The 15,663-nt window shown below is 41.0% G+C and overlaps 1 protein-coding gene across 5 annotated transcripts in view; it reads right to left on the bottom strand.

The window, feature by feature from the left end:
* Positions 1–1,321: 1,321 nt before the first annotated feature.
* Positions 1,322–15,663, bottom strand: part of LOC125389129 (interleukin-18) — a 26,283-nt gene continuing 11,941 nt past the window's right edge. For 2 of the 5 annotated variants that reach the window (XM_085688723.2, XM_085688724.2), the window contains 6 exons: positions 15,458–15,524; positions 7,896–7,981; positions 6,787–6,798; positions 4,782–4,916; positions 3,665–3,795; positions 1,322–1,671 (listed from right to left, as the gene is read on the bottom strand). In XM_085688723.2, the coding sequence (XP_085544849.1) occupies positions 1,453–1,671; positions 3,665–3,795; positions 4,782–4,916; positions 6,787–6,798; positions 7,896–7,977 (579 nt within the window). In that variant the 5' untranslated portion in view covers positions 7,978–7,981; positions 15,458–15,524 and the 3' untranslated portion in view covers positions 1,322–1,452. Of the gene's footprint in view, positions 1,672–3,664; positions 3,796–4,781; positions 4,917–6,786; positions 6,799–7,895; positions 7,982–15,457; positions 15,541–15,663 lie in introns of all 5 variants that reach the window. The other 3 variants (XM_085688726.2, XM_085688727.2, XM_085688722.2) reach the window with 3 other exon arrangements.

Raw genomic sequence — 15,663 nt, 5'->3', positions numbered from 1 at the left:
GTTGTCTGACTCTGAAATTCACTCTATCACAGTTTTCACCCTACTCTATAGGTATCAACCATCAGGAAACAGATGAGAAGCGAGAGAGAACAAAATTGTCCAGAAAACATGTGGTACCTTCACATAAAACCTGCAGTGTGGGTGTCAGGCAGAAGAATGTGTTCAAGGCCATAGGGAGACTCAGATTCAGTCTCAAGGAAATGACTGAAAGACAGTGAATAGGGCAGAATTCAGTCCTTCGGGTCTAATTCCAAATGGACCGGAGAGCCCTGACCAGGGATGATAAAATAAAGTTGCTGTTATATGTTCTCTGCTTAGATTTTATTTTTAGTGTGTGTGTGTGTGTGTGTGTGTGTGTGTGTGTGTGTGTGTGTGTGTGAGAGAGAGAGAGAGAGAGAGAGAGAGAGAGAGAGAGAGAGAGAGAGAGAGGAGAACCCAGAAGGTGTCAGAGCTGCTGGAGCTGGGGTCACAGGCAGTGTGAACTACCTAATAATGTTGATTTGCTTCAACTTCTCCCAGTGAAATAAAATTGTAATGGCTAAGACAGCACCTAACACAGTCAGTGAGATGACTCAACAGATAAAGGTACTTGCTATGCAAGCCTCACGGTCTGAGTTTGAGTCCTGGAACGTGGAACCCACACAAAGATGGAAGGATAGAACTGACTCCCCTCACTCAGGGTGGCATGTGCATACCCCATCATATACACAGGAGTCCTCTGGAAGGGGTCTGGAGAGATGGCTCAGTGGTTAACAGGACTGACTGATCTTCCAGAGGACCTGGGTTCAATTCCCATATGGCAGCTCACAACTGTCTGTTAATTTTAGTTTCAGGGACATGACACCCATGGGAAAAAACCCACTGCAGGCATGTGTGTGTGTGTGTGTGTGTGTGTGTGTGTGTGTGTGTGTATGTGTGTGTATGTCCTTTCTGGAAGAGTAGCAAGTGCTCTTAATCACTGAGCCATCTCTCTACCCCATAAGTGTCTCCTTAAAAAATATTATAATTATTATTATACTTTAATGGCATGTTGAGGTCATTATTAGTATTTATTTCACTGTCACGTGAATAGATTTGCTGGAAACTTGATCCCCACTATAACTGTGTTGAGGTGGTGATATATTTAAGAGGTGAGAGGTTAACAGCTCCTGAGGGTTCCAGCATTGGAAAGGGCTGAAGCCTCTCTCAAGAATGAGTTGCTATGAAGTGAGGCTCACCCATGTGCTAATTCACATGCAGCTGATTCCTTTCCTTTTATCTTGTATGTTATAATGCAGCCAGGGCCATTCACCAGGAAGTAGGAATTGGACTAGGCACGTGAGACAATTGAACCTGTTTGCTTTATAAATTATGCAGTCTGAGGTATTTTGCTATGGCAACACAGAATGGATTATCATAAGGCTCATGTAATCTAGTCATCTTTCTGGTACACAAAATGCTTAATACCTAACTTTAAGGTAAGCTAGTAACAGTGAACATTACAGATTTATCCCCATTTTCACCCTTTTCCTTCAGTATGAGTTTGTAAAATTCATCTTCCTTCTCGCAAGCTAGAAAGTGTCTTTCGTATAGTGAAGATTCAAACTGCATCTTATTGTGTCCTGGAACACTTCTCATAAAGAATATGAGATCACTTTTAGTACCATCAATATATTCAGGTGGATCCATTTCCTGTGGAGAAAACACACATTACATAGTTTTTGTTTTAGTTTGTTTTTCGAGACAGGGTTCTCCGTCTAACAGTCCTGGTTGTCCAGGAACTCATTTAGATCTGGTTAGCTTCAAACTTTCAAAGGTCTGCCTGCCTCTGACTCTCAAATGTTGAGCATAAAGGGATGTGCACCATCCAACATTACACTATTTGTAAGGGTATAAACAACTCAGCCTAGAGCGATGGCTTCCTGCTCAAGTCTCTCAGAGTCTGGTATTTGGCTCTTACACCCTCATGGGGAAGCTCACAAATGCCCAAACTCCAGCACCAGGGGGTCCGGCTCCCCATTCTGGCTTCCAAAGAAACACATGTACACACAGTTGTGCATTAGAAAACGAAAATTTTTAAAGTGACTTTAACAATTTTTATATGTGCACTATAATACTAAAAGTGTGTTACTAAACAACTTGAAGCAGCTTTACTTTTTTTGAGAGTTAAGAAATAAACTCTCTAAAGGCAGGAGTACTGACTGCTTCTCTTTAATTCCTAACTTCCTGTTTTCCTGTCCATTCTGACCTTTTCCACCTGGCATCCTCATCAACACACAGGCCTCCTGGTTCCCCTATGCCCAGAGAGCTTCCTTCTGTTCTCTTCCACCAAGGGAGCCCAGGTATGCTAATGCTGAAGAGAAGTTCTAGCGGAGACGACATCTTGTCGGGCTAGTCTCAGTTCTTGTCTTCTTTAGTTGTCCTCAGCTAACACATGGACGGGCTCCCCCTGCGGCTCAGTAGCTCTAGTTTCTGAATCATCATGAGAGATGCGGGAGGTGTCCGAATCTCAGCTCCTTCTTTCTGTGACCCTGATGCTACACTGTGATTAGACCAGCAGCTGTTCTCCAGCTGAGGCTTGGGTTCCCCTATAGCTCAGCTGCACAGACTCAGTCTGTGGCCTCTGACTCTGCTTTCCTGCCAAGCATGACAGTGCACAGTAGTCTCCCTTCTGTCCTGAGCTTGGTACAAGCCCTAATTCCTGTATGTTTTGTCCAGACGCCAGGGTCCTAGTCAGGATTAGCTGACTAGAAACTAGTCTCTCTCACCGGGGCTGTTAACTGCTAGGAGTGCTGGTTTTACCTATGCTCACATCTTGTTTCCATTTTAGGATGTATTAGAAAATATGAGAACTGCCCAAGGTTTTTCCACGTTAATCATAGAAGTGATAGTTTGGAATTAATTTTGACCACATGGCAGTAAAATCCCCATGATCCTATGGACTGACCAAGAAATCTCTAGAATTAAAAATACATTCTATCTTCTTAATATGCACCGAAGATTCTGAAGGTGTCCTTTCAATGAACTAGTTATTGACAGTCATAGTTCTCGGATATTTATCAACCTAGTTTGGGCCATGAATGATTGTAGAATAAGGTGCTGTCTTATTAGCATCTGCTTCTGAAGCTATGCTTGGTAAACCACCACTTAGACAGAGACTTTAAGCTTCAGGAGATGATCTAGGACCAAAGTGAGGCTTAAGGTCTAAATAAGAAGTGATCCTTGGCCACAAACTCTAGCCATATGACAGGGAAATGAAGTTGGGTCTTATCAAAACCTAGTCTATAGCAACGATGGATAACGTCTGCATTAGTGGGAGCTCCTGAGCATGAGACCTGGCACAGGACATACACCTGTAATCCTAGCATCTGGAAATATAAATGGAAAGGTTAAAAGTTCCAGGTCACCCTCAACTATATACTGAGTTTGAGGTCAGCCTGGGATACAAGAAACCCAGTTTGAATCCAAACATTCAGCTGTCTCTTCCTCTCCGACAGACTCAGAGACAAAATGAGACCACCGAGTATCAGCACACTGGACTGATGGGGGGAACAGTTCCCCATACTCATCCACTTCATGGTTGTGTCTACTCCTTGGGCTCTAGATAAAAGGTTGGTCTGAGGATATCCGACATTTATAATTTCTCCATTAATATGACTAATATCAAAATGAAACTGAATCTTACCTTAAAGGAAATGCCTTTGTCCTTACAGGAGAGAGTAGACATTTTTTCATTCTTCACAGAGAGGGTCACAGCCATGCCTCCTGCCTCAGAATCTTTATACATGTATATTATCAGTCTGGTCTGGGGATTAGCTGAAACAAATATTAATAAATAAGAACATTAATTGAAATACTTCCTCTCTCCAAACTGGCATCTATAGAAATTTAACCAAAGAATAGGTCAGTCACAACCGTGCAGTGAAGGTTTGGCTTGACGGCCAACAGACCTGAAGCCCAGCTGGCCACACTCCCCTTAAATCACACTTACAGGGTGTTATAAACCACAGGAGGGCAACATGAATGTGGTAAAGTATTCTGAATGTGTTAAAGATATTTTGATATTTTTCTTGATTTCTGATATTTTTCTTGAGTATGTTAAAGATATCACAAACCCTGTGAGGTGTGGATGTAGACGCCTATAATCCCAGCACTCTGGAGGCAGTGGCAGGCGGATCTCTGTGAGTTTTAGGTCATCCTGGTCTACAAAGTGAATACCAGGGGTACATAATGAGATCCTGTCTCAAATCAAAAATAAACGCAATCCCAAAACAGAAGGTTATTCTGAGTCTAAAGACTATGTTTAATTGTTAAATATCCAATAGAGTATTAAAAGCATTTGTTAAGACAAAAAACTTAGGATAGGACTTTTTTTTGTTTTCAAGAATATGCATTCAACTAGGCCAAAATGAGACACTCTCATGTTCTGGTGGAAGAGATATTCTTTTGAAATGCTTGTGTTTTACTTTTCATTTGAGTTTGATGGTGTCAGCAGTATGTTCAGCTATAACCAGTGGGGATGAATGATCCAACTTGAGAAGGTTCTTCTATGGAGAATACAGTTGATATAGGGGAACCGGTGATACTCTCATAGACTCAGAGTGGGGTCACCTCTACCAGTGTCTTTATTGCATCTAACTCCTCGTTCCATCTAAAAAAAGGGTGCTCTCTAAAGTGGAGTTACATTTACTACTGTGACTTTCCACCTAAGGACAGGACCTGCCATGTGAAAATGTGGGCAGTAAATGGAGTGGGGAGAAGTGGGTGGGCCTCTGTGCTTTTAAATAGGCAGAGAAAAGTACCACGCTGATCAGCATCAGGCATGTCCTCAAACACAGGTGGCCTTCTTTTATCAACGAAGAGAACTTGGTCATTCATATTTCGTATTACTGTGGTTGTAGATTGAAGCTTGCTAAAGTCGTCTGATTCCAGGTCTCCTATAACACACATTGAGTCATTAATGGTAAGTTGTTTTATTAGATCCACAGATACACCTAGTAATTCTGTTTGCGGAATCAGCACAACCCTCTGTTCTAGAAGCAGCAATGAGCAAGTCCCCCATTGAGCTTCACTCTGCTCCTAAGAGCACACCAGGTTTCCTGATTGCACTTGGAACTACTCTCCCTCCAAAGGTTTGAGTATTTTACAATGGCCAATCTCCAATGTTTTCTTACACTTTCCTTTCTGCTGTCCATGTTCTTAGACATCACAAAGCACTGTAGTCTCCTTCCTCTGGGACCTCTTCCCTAGCTGATCTTCTGTCTGCCCTTCCCTTCATAACTGCACCTAGTAGTGCTTCATTATAGCATCTTGTTAGTACCTTAAACCCTTAACCAAATGCGAGGCGGTGGTGCCCACACTTAATCCCAGCACTAGGGAGGAGAGACAGGCAGATGTCTATGAGTTTGTGCCTGGTCTACAGAGCTAGTGCCAGGACAGTCAGGGCTACACAGAGAAACCCTGCATTGAAAAACCAAAAGCCAAACCAAAACAACAACCAATTTACCAAAACCCCAAATCCTCATCCTACTTATGCAAATATGAGAGCTGCACCACCACAGCTGTCAATGGCCAGTCCTTTGTTTCCGGTTCAGCTCTGTCTCTCACAGTTGTAGTTTCAGTTTGCTCTCAGGATCTTTACCCCACCATCTCTATTTTCCCTGTCAGGGAATATTTTCTCTCTCTCTCTCTCTCTCTCTCTCTCTCTCTCTCTCTCTCTCTCTCTCTCTCTCTCCTCCCTTCCCTAGCTCTATTGTTGTTGAATATTTCTTTACACTGTGTGAAGATGTGTCACTGTGATTCATTTAATAAAATTCTAAACACCCAATGGCTAGGCAGGAGGTATAAGGTAGACTCGGTCAGAGCGCTTTGGGAGGAAGAAAGGTGAAGTCACAAGCTGGAGGCAGAGAGAACAAACATGCAGGAGAGGAGATAAAAAGTCATTAGGTACATGGCAACAGATAGATGAATAGAAATGGGTTAATTAAAGTATTAAGAACTATTTAGGAACAAACCTAAGCTAAGGCCGAGGGTACACAATTAACAATGTTTCCACGTTATTTTATTTTTTTTGTGAGCTGGCAGCCTAAAGAAATCCCCCCCCCAGCTATCATCTATCATTTATTTATTTTTCAATACATTGTTTCTTTGTATAAACTTACCTGTCCTGGAATCTGCTCTGTAGGTCAGGATGGCCTCAAACTTAGAGATATGTCTATCTCTGCTTCCTAAAGTGCTGGGATTAAAGGTGCATTCCACCACACCAGGATTGGAAATTATCTCTTGCTAGTACACTTATAAACTCAATGGAAGGACCATTGAGGCTTTGATTTGCCAATCTGGCAGTTCTGCTCCCTAGATTTTATTCTGAACAAACAGTGAGACACATGTGCTAATGCTGTTGTACAAGAATGCTGCTGGGTGTGCTGCTGCACACTCGTGACCCTACACTCGGGAGGTGAAGGCAGGAGGGTCACAGTTTGAGGCCAGTCCAGGTGTTATAGTGACTTCTCGGTTAGTGTAGGCTACATAATAGCAACCAGTGTCAAATCAAGCCCGACAACAGAAATGTCCAAGCACCGTGCAAGGATGCTGTAACCAACAGAAGCAAAACAGAAACAACCTAAGTCAATTAGCCAAGGAATTCAAGTTTTAATATGCTCTCACCATAGAATTATCTGAATTTAATGTAACTGTAACTATTAACTACCAAGGATACATCTCTATGGACAGTTTCTCCCAGCAGACAATAGATGTGTCTAAGTATCTTCTAATTTGCAAAGAGAGAAAAATAAATTTATACTTTACCATCATCTTCAGCTAAAGGGAAGAAAAAGAAACATAATATGTTAAATTATATAGTTCAGCTCATCATGTCCCCCACCCACTTTTGGAACTCTATTTCTCTCTCTCTCTCTCTCTCTCTCTCTCTCTCTCTCTCTCTCTCTCTCTCTTTCCCTCTCCCTCTCTCTCTCTTTCTCTCCAAGGTCTTACTAAAAAGCTCCGGTTGCCTTTCAACTCACTTTGTAAACCAGGCTGACCCCACTCCTCACTCCCTAACCTGGTTATAATGGTGATGGGCTCTGTTGACCTCACATGACAAGCATTCTGGAGTCCATAAAATTAAGCTTATTATGGTTTGTATGTACACAAGTATGTTAGGTTTAAATTTAAATCTAGGACTGGAGAGATGACTCAGTTCTTAAAATACTGTCTGCTCTTCCAAAGGACTATGGTTCAATTCCCAGCTCACAACCTTCTGCAACTCCAGTTCCAGGGAATCCAACACCCTTTTATGACCTCCAAGGACACTGCATGCACATATTGCACAGAAATACATGCAGGATAAACAAGTACACAATAAAATAAATAGCAATAATTAACAATTTAAATCTAGGATTTGTAATTTCAGTACATAGCTAAAGTATTTTTTAATAAAGTGGCAAACTTTCCTTTTACGTTTATTGTTTAAATGCAAGACATCTAAGGATTTTCCATGAAGCTTCCAAAGAAAACCGAACTTTCAGTGAAATCAAGTCACCCAAGGAATTTTAGTTAGAAGAATTATTTTTTTTTGGGTCAAATCTATCAACATAAATAATGTAGACAGAACTCTAGGGCTAGAATCTCATAAATTGCATTTGTTTTGGGAAGCAATGTTTCCTCATTGGTACATTTTCATGAGGGCATCAGACACCAATTTGGTGACAAACTGCTGGAGTGCCAACCCAGGACGTGGGGCAGGACACTGGACCTTGGAAATCTGTTTTTTTTTTTTCTAAAGTGGAGTGTGTGGGGGTCATTAACATTTTGGTAGAATTTGATGACAAACAGGAGTCCAAGCTCACTTCTTAATTTCCTTTCTAGATGAAAACCTGTACCTGAGCCCTATATTTATCTTATTGGTTTAGACTTACGTGTAAAGTAAAGTGTGTTGTCAATAAATGCCATTTCCCTGAAGTTGATGCAAGAGCCTCCTTCCACTGTGGCAGCCAACATTATTCTAAGGAAAGCAAAGAGTCACCCATGAAGAGACAGAGATTGCTCTTCGTACACACAAAATGAACAGACCTCTTACCTTCTTTTTTTTTTAAGATTCATTTTTGTTTTACGTATTTGTTGTTTTGTTTGCATGTATGTCTGTGCAGTTCTCATGTACAGGCATGCAGTTCTCATGGAGGCCAGAAGAGAGCATTGGATCCCCTCCAACTGGAGTTCCAGATGGTTGTGAGGCACCATGTGGGTGCTGGAAACTGAACCCCAATCCTCTGGAAGAGTAGCCAGTGCTTTTAATGGTTGAGCCACTTCTCCAGCTCCTTAATACTACCTTCTAAACCTTCACATTTGAATGTCATTTATCATTCATCATTCAGTATGCTGATGTATGTGATGCATGATATCATTCAGTATGCAATGTTTAATACATGTGAAGCTGGAGTCTGTAGCACTCACGTTTACGTTCTTTATAAACCGTTAGCCATTTGGAATCAGGAAAATGCTGTTTCATAATATTTTAAAGGGTGACTCCTAGTGAATACTGGCTAGGAGTGATATGAATCCCTAGTGAAAATATGGCTCCCTAGTGAATGATTAGTTTCATGTTCACTGGGGATGCTAGAAATACTGGGGACCAGCTCTATCTGAACTGAAAATCCAGTGGCCTCCTGTAGGTGACATGCTGAAGGTTCGTGACCTCACTGCTACAGTGGCAAAGAAGAGGAGACAGAAGGTGGCATTTCCACCTGGCATTTGGGGCAGGGTGGGAGAAGGCTGAGAGGTTCTGACATTTGGTGGGTTTCCTCCAAAGGCAGCAGCAGCTTTTGACCTGAAGCCTGGCTTGTCTGTGTTCGTGCATGAGTATTACATAAATACGATGTTTCTGCAAAAACCTCCGTGTCTTTGCTTTTCCCCTTTCCTCACCCTACTCTATATTTCTATGTGTATGTCCTTCCAGAATTTTGTCACGGAGAAGGGTTTTCCATGGGGTCCTAAGTATGAGAAATCTGTGACCCAGAATGGCTGGAGTTCGAGGCTATGTAGTAAGATGCTACCTAAGGCCCTGCCTCAAAAACCACCTCCTTGGCTTTTTAATACCTATCTAATTTCATGAGCTTCATGTATGTACTTTAATTTGTTGATGATGAACTTGATGAAAGCAGCATTCTCAGGTATCTCTTGTCCCTCTCGTGGTTACTGGAAGGTTCTCTGGACACTTTCCTCTCCTGAAGTAGCAAAGAGACTTCTCTGAAGTTTTCCGTCTCCTGAAGGCAGGTCCACTGAAGAGGAATGCAATTACCTTCAATAATTTACTTCTGTTTTTTCTCTTTAGAGATGGGGTCCTGTAGAAATCATAGTCCTCCTGCCTCAGCTGCTGGAGTGTTGGGATCCCAGGTGTGGCCTCCTTGTCTGCATCTGACTCTGTGGTCACACTCCCCAACAGTATTTCATCCCACTTTAAAATCACCTGCAAGCAAGCCTTCTACTTCCTCTCTGAGGAAGGAATCCAAAATTCTCCTCTCTGGCTTCGATAAGTTTTAATGTTTCAGGTAGCTCAGGTGCTTGCACGTGTTAATTGTCTCTTGTAGACTTTTTGCTCGATAATCTGTTGGTTGTAGTCTTATTTCAGCAGACTCAAATATGGGACCTTCAGGGGAAGACTTCGAACTTCCCGTATACCAGCATGTTCTAGGGAGCAGCTGGTGTCCTGTGTGGTGAGGAAGTGAATGAATGGAGCTCCCAGCACTGTGTCTGAGTCACAGCTGTTAATTGTTTTTATGGTTTGTAGGCACCAAGAATTGTGATGAGAGTTGGTGTCTATGTGTCAGTGCTGGAGGTGGGGCCTTGTTGGAGGAGCCCATAGGAAGGAATGGATGAGTGCTTTTCTCAAGAGAGGCCACTTTAAAGAAGATTTATTTTAACTCTCCCTCTGTCTCTTGTGTGTGTGTGTGTGTGTGTGTGTGTGTGTGTGTGTGTGTGTGTGTGTTTGAGTCTTTGGATCCCCTGGAGTTTTAATTACAAATGATTACAGATCATTTGTATTTATTACTTTTAAGTCTCTTTGTGTCTCTCTTTCTGTCTCCCTCCCTTTCCCCTGCTGTCACCCCCACTTCATCTAAATCATCAAGTTTTAGGTATTGTGTTATCGCTATAGAAAATGACAGTAGCATTTAAGGGGTGTTTATAAATCTGTTCTCTTAAGAACTCACTAAATTTTAATATAATCTGAGAGCAGGTACTTACAGTGGATGGAAATTAAAACTCAGTTGAAAAACTTAATTTTAATGAAACCAACCTAAAGTATTTGTTACATGGTAGATGTTTATCTATTCGACCTAGCTTCAGTTCCTTATATTCAAAGGTGAATAGTTATGAAGCGTATTTTATATTCTAATTAATAAACGGGTCAAGGAACTGAATGTTCAGTTTTCAGTGAACTACAAATGGCTGAAAAATATATGAAAAAGAGGTTCACAGCTTTAGCTGCCAGAGAAACACGAATTAAAAATGCTTTGAGCTGCTGGAGAGATGGCTCATTGGCCTAGAGCATGTACTGCTCTTATAGAGCATCTGAGTTCAGTTCCCAGCACCTACATCAGGCAGTTCACAATTGCCTATAATCACCAGTTCCAGGTGACCTGACGTCTCTGGCCTCCGTGGGAACTAAGACTCACAGGCACACACATGATTTAAAACTATAAAGAATTAATCTTATAAAATTACCCCACTCAGAATTCCTATCATCAAGAAAACACAAGAACAAAAACAAAACAAAAGAGAATTTCTAACAAAGCTAACAAGGATGCAGAGTAAAAGGAATCCATCTACGTTCATGGCAGAAATGTAGCTTAGTTTAATCTCTATGGAAATCACAATGGAAGTCTCTCAAAAACAAAAAGTAGAATTTTCATCTTATCCTGGTGTATCACTCCTGGGTATATTCTCAAATAAATCAAAACCACACATAGCAGAGATACCTGCATATGTATCAGTGTTACTCATGGCACTGTTCCCAGGGCCAAGTTATAGAATCAGTTGGTGTCCACCAGCAGATGAATAGATAAAGATGCATATTTACACAATGGAGTACCAATCAGCCATACAGATGGATGAATTACATTACTTAGTGGAAAATGGTTGGAACCAGGAGTCACCATCTTAAGTGAAATAAGCCAGACTCAGAATGGCAAGCATACCAATTTTCTCTCAGATGCAGAATCTATATTTAAAAACTATGAAAAGTATCAGGGATATGATTGAAGAAGGAAGGGGATCAGAGGAGTAAACGGTGGGTCTTTATTTTGATTTGTCACAGCTTTATGTTGTTTTCTCTAATATTATATAATTTACATATCTTCTTTCCTTCCTTCCTTCCTTCCTTCCTTCCTTCCTTCCTTCCTTCCTTCCTTTCTTTTTGAGACAGGGTTTTTCTTTTTTTTTTAAATACTTTTTATGGTTTATTTAACTTTATTTTTTTTTATGTACATTGGTGTGAAGGTGTTAGATCCCCTGCAAATGGATCTTCAGACAGTTGTGAGCTGCCATGTGGGTGTTGGGAATTGAACCCGGGTCCTCTGGAAAAGCAATCAGTGCTCTTAACCACCGAGCCATCTCTTCAGCCCCAAGACAGGGTTTTTCTATGCAGCTCTGGCTGTACTAGAACTTGTCCTGTAGACCAAGCTAGTCTCATACTCACAGAGATCCACCTGCCTCTGCCTCCTGAGTGCTGGGAATAAAGGCATATACCATATCTGTTCGGCCCATATTTTTTTAAAATATAATTTGCCTGGAATACAGCAAACACTATGGTCAAAAATTGGATTTTTAAATTACTATTATTTACTATAGTGCGTGTTTAATTATTCATTGAGTGAATGACCTTAGAGAAGGACTCAGCTACCCTAAAAATACTACTCCTATTGCTGGAGAGGCAGCTTAGTGGTTAAGAGCACTGGCTGCTCTTCAAGAGGACCCAAGTCCATTCTCAGCATCCACATGGTGTCTCACAACCACCTATAACTCTAGTTCCAAGAGATCTGATGTCCTCTCTTGGCCCCTACAGGCAGTAGTCATACAAGCATGCAAAACATCCATATATATATATATATATAATAAATCAATAATTTATTGGTTTACCACTCCTAAATGGGTCTGGTGGTACATGTCTGTACTTCCAACATTGAGAAGCCAAAACCAAAGATCATGTATTAGTGAGGGGCCTCCCTGGGCTACATAGTGGGACTCTGCCTCAAAAAATCAGGAATGCAAAAAAAAAATCAGGAATGTGGCTCGGTGTTTGAGAGCTTGGCTGGCATGCACAAGGCTATGCCCTTCTAAAACTACAATAACATCAAAACAAACAAAACACTCTTTCCCATAGTTTCTGAACTTGTTTACCATTTAATCACTAAGCATCTAGTATGAGTCAACTGTGGGGCTAGAAGTTGAGTGAAACTTAGCACCCATCTTCCAATGACTCAGATGCCCGTGGGTGAGGCAAGATATGGCGGGTGCTGTAGGAGCTGGAGTTGCAAGGACTCCTCGTGGCGGTGCTGGAAAAGTTTTCCCAGTGATGTTAGTTCAGTAAGGACAGAGGAGCATCCTTGTCAAGGGCCAGGGAGCAGGGAGGGTGGGGGACCAAGGCTTGCTTGAGATTTCATCATTTTTCCATACCTAGTGTAAATGTAGTCACAGTTTTCAGAAACAACATGTTTCTGAAGATTCCCACATCCATGATTATTTTGTCCTTAGTAATAAATGTAACAATGTGGAGGCAACATTTTTGGGGTGCACGTGCTGACACCTGTCAATGTGAATGTATGCTTCCTTTCCATTCACCTTCTCAGCATTATTAACAAGGCATTGTAGGGTGCTTTGTCCTCACACCTTATCATGGTGGTACTTTGGCCTTCTAAATACTGTATTCTCGAATCTTACTTGTACTTATATACTTAGAGATTATTCATAAGTAACAATGCTCCTTAATACCTTCATAACATTGTTATCAGATCTGAACATATTTAAATGTGGGTGTTGAAATACACCATTAATCACATTTGGTAGGTAAAGGCCTGTGGTTCAAGGTGGAGGTAGAAGGTTCAAGATTATCATCTTCAGCTATATAGTGAAGTGGAGTCTAGCCTGGGTTTTATGAGACCCTGTCTCAAAAAGGCAAAAAGAAGAGAACATAATTATGATGAAAAATAGCATTATATGGTTGGTGAAATGGTTCTGGGTACTTCCCACCCATATCTGAAGACCTGAATTCTATTCCCAGAATCCACAGAAAGATGGAGAAAACTGACTCCACAAAAGTTGTCCTCTGGCTCCCACACATGTCTCATGCACACACTGTAATAAAATAATAGCTTAATAATAGCATTATAATCCAGTCTGCTGGCCTAGGCCTGTGGCCCCAATTAAAATGGTGGTTGAGACAGGAGGCCTTCTTGGGTAACTCTGAGTGAGTTCAAGGTTATCTTAGGAAACTTGGCTCCTGTCCCAAAATCTGAAAAAAAAAAGTAAAAGGAAGGGGGGAAGGTTGGAACTAGGGCTCAGTGGGAGAGCTTCAGAAATATGGAAGGAATAGCTTAACTTATGCCATAGTAGTGGAGATAGATAATCCTACAAGGGTAAGGTCTTCTTCTACTTGGCGATAGTGCAAACAGTTTCCAATCCCCTTGGCATAGCAGCTCTGAAATTACGCCAATATAGACCATGTGTAGCCCTGGCAGTCCTGGAATTCTCTCTGTAGACCATTCTAGCCTCGAACTCACAGGGATCCACCTGGCGCTGCTTCCTGAGTGCTGGGATTAAAGGTACGTACCGCCACCTTCTAGCTAGATCAAGTATTTAATTTTAAAATATTCATATTATTTTCAGTTACTTATAAAGTTACACCATTATTTTCCTATTATATTTGTTCAGTTTTGCCTTGGGTAGGAGAAAGACAGGTTAAAACTGAGTTTTTAGAAAGTTACTTGGTCGTAGTGGAGCCAATACATTCTATTTTGGGGGGCAGACCTTGGAACTTTCCTCTAAAACTCAGTGAAAGCAAGAAAACAAGAGAAGCCTGATGAACAGGCTGAATGAAAACAGATGAATCCAAATGTAAGACTGTCTCACTCTCCTTTTTTTCTAATTTATTTTGTCTTATGTATTTACTTTGAAGTTTTTGTTGCTTTGTTCACACCTCCATTAGCTCTCGGTGCATCATGATCTCCTCTTCACAACTTCTCAACATTTTTTCTCTGATTCTTTCTGACTCATGTTTCTTTGCTTTCTCAATTCTAATCTATGAAATACAGTTCTCAGTGGATAAGAATGCTTTCAACATTTTACCTAATAGTTTATCTAATAAGTCTCTTGTATATGTATGTGTGTGTAAATGTTCATGCATGCACATGCATGTATGTGTGTGTAGATCAGAGGACAGTGGGTATTATTCCTTCCACTATTTTATAAAGTAAAGAAACAATATTTATTTTTGTGTTTGTATGTCCATATGTCTAAGGTCAAAGGACAACTTGTAAAAGTCATTTCTGGGGCCAGGATTGGTGGCAGGCACCCTTATCCTCTGAGTCAATATGATGGCTACACCCTCCCCCCATTTTTGAGATAGGAACTCTCAATCTCTTGAATTTAGCTACTGGCTAGGCTGGATGGTCAGCAAGCTCCATATGGATGCACCTGCTTCTGTCACCTTAGCACTGGGGCTAGGAGCTCACTGCATCACTCTAGGTTTTGTTTGCATTTTAAATTTGCATTCTGGAGAATGAAAACAGGTCCTGGGATACTTTTCCAACCTTGTCATCTCTGCAGCCTGCATCTAATATTCTCATAAAGACCCTCCCAAGAACATATAGCAAGAACTAGCTCTTCAAAGCAAAAAAGTTGTATAAACCTTTGAAAACTAGACCACAGAGAGTGAATGACAGAATAACCTGATGAAAACTAGGTCACATGAGTTCCAATTTTGCCTGGGGAAAGTTACTTAATTTGGGGGACGAATCTCAGTTTCCTCATTTGAAAAACAAGGAAGCTGGAGGTCAAGTTTTAAGGTCTTTTCCAGTCCCATCATTCTGCAATTCTAGGCTATAGTTAAAGCTGCCACAAAGGATATATATCTATGGCAAATGTCCTAGTAGCCACTTCCTTCGGTAGTGATTCTCAACCCGTGGGTCTCAACCCTTTCACAGGGGTCACTTAAGACTATCAGGAAACACAGACATTTACATTATGATTCATAACAGTAGAAAATTATAGTTATGAAGTAGCATTGAAAATGATTTTATGGTTAGGAGTTACCACAACATGAGGAACTATAAATATTAAAGGGTCAAAGCATTAGGAAGGTTGGGAACCATTGGAAGGCAATACACAGCTATAGAATATCATTCGGTCAGAATTTTTAAATTGCTAGGAGTTTAAAAACATAGTATTGTATTAGAAGTAAAATGCTTTGAACTTGAAAAGCACTTACCATCCCATTTGCCCTCTCTGTGGAACTCCAGTTCTGTGAATAGGTGTGGGCTGAACAGAGGACCCTGCTACGAGATTAAATCTCTACAATCAGATGGGAAGTTATCTTGGAAGCAGCAAGATCAACACTCAACATTTCAATTTTTTTTTAAAAAAAAAACCCCATCTTTATTGTAGCCATGGGTAGAAGTGCACACCTTTAATCCC

The sequence above is a fragment of the Myodes glareolus genome, chromosome 4 (genome assembly GCF_982192425.1).
Source record: "Myodes glareolus chromosome 4, mMyoGla1.1, whole genome shotgun sequence".
In the NCBI taxonomy this organism is placed as follows: Eukaryota; Metazoa; Chordata; class Mammalia; order Rodentia; family Cricetidae; genus Myodes; species Myodes glareolus.
This window is presented reverse-complemented; position numbering and strand designations above follow the sequence as displayed.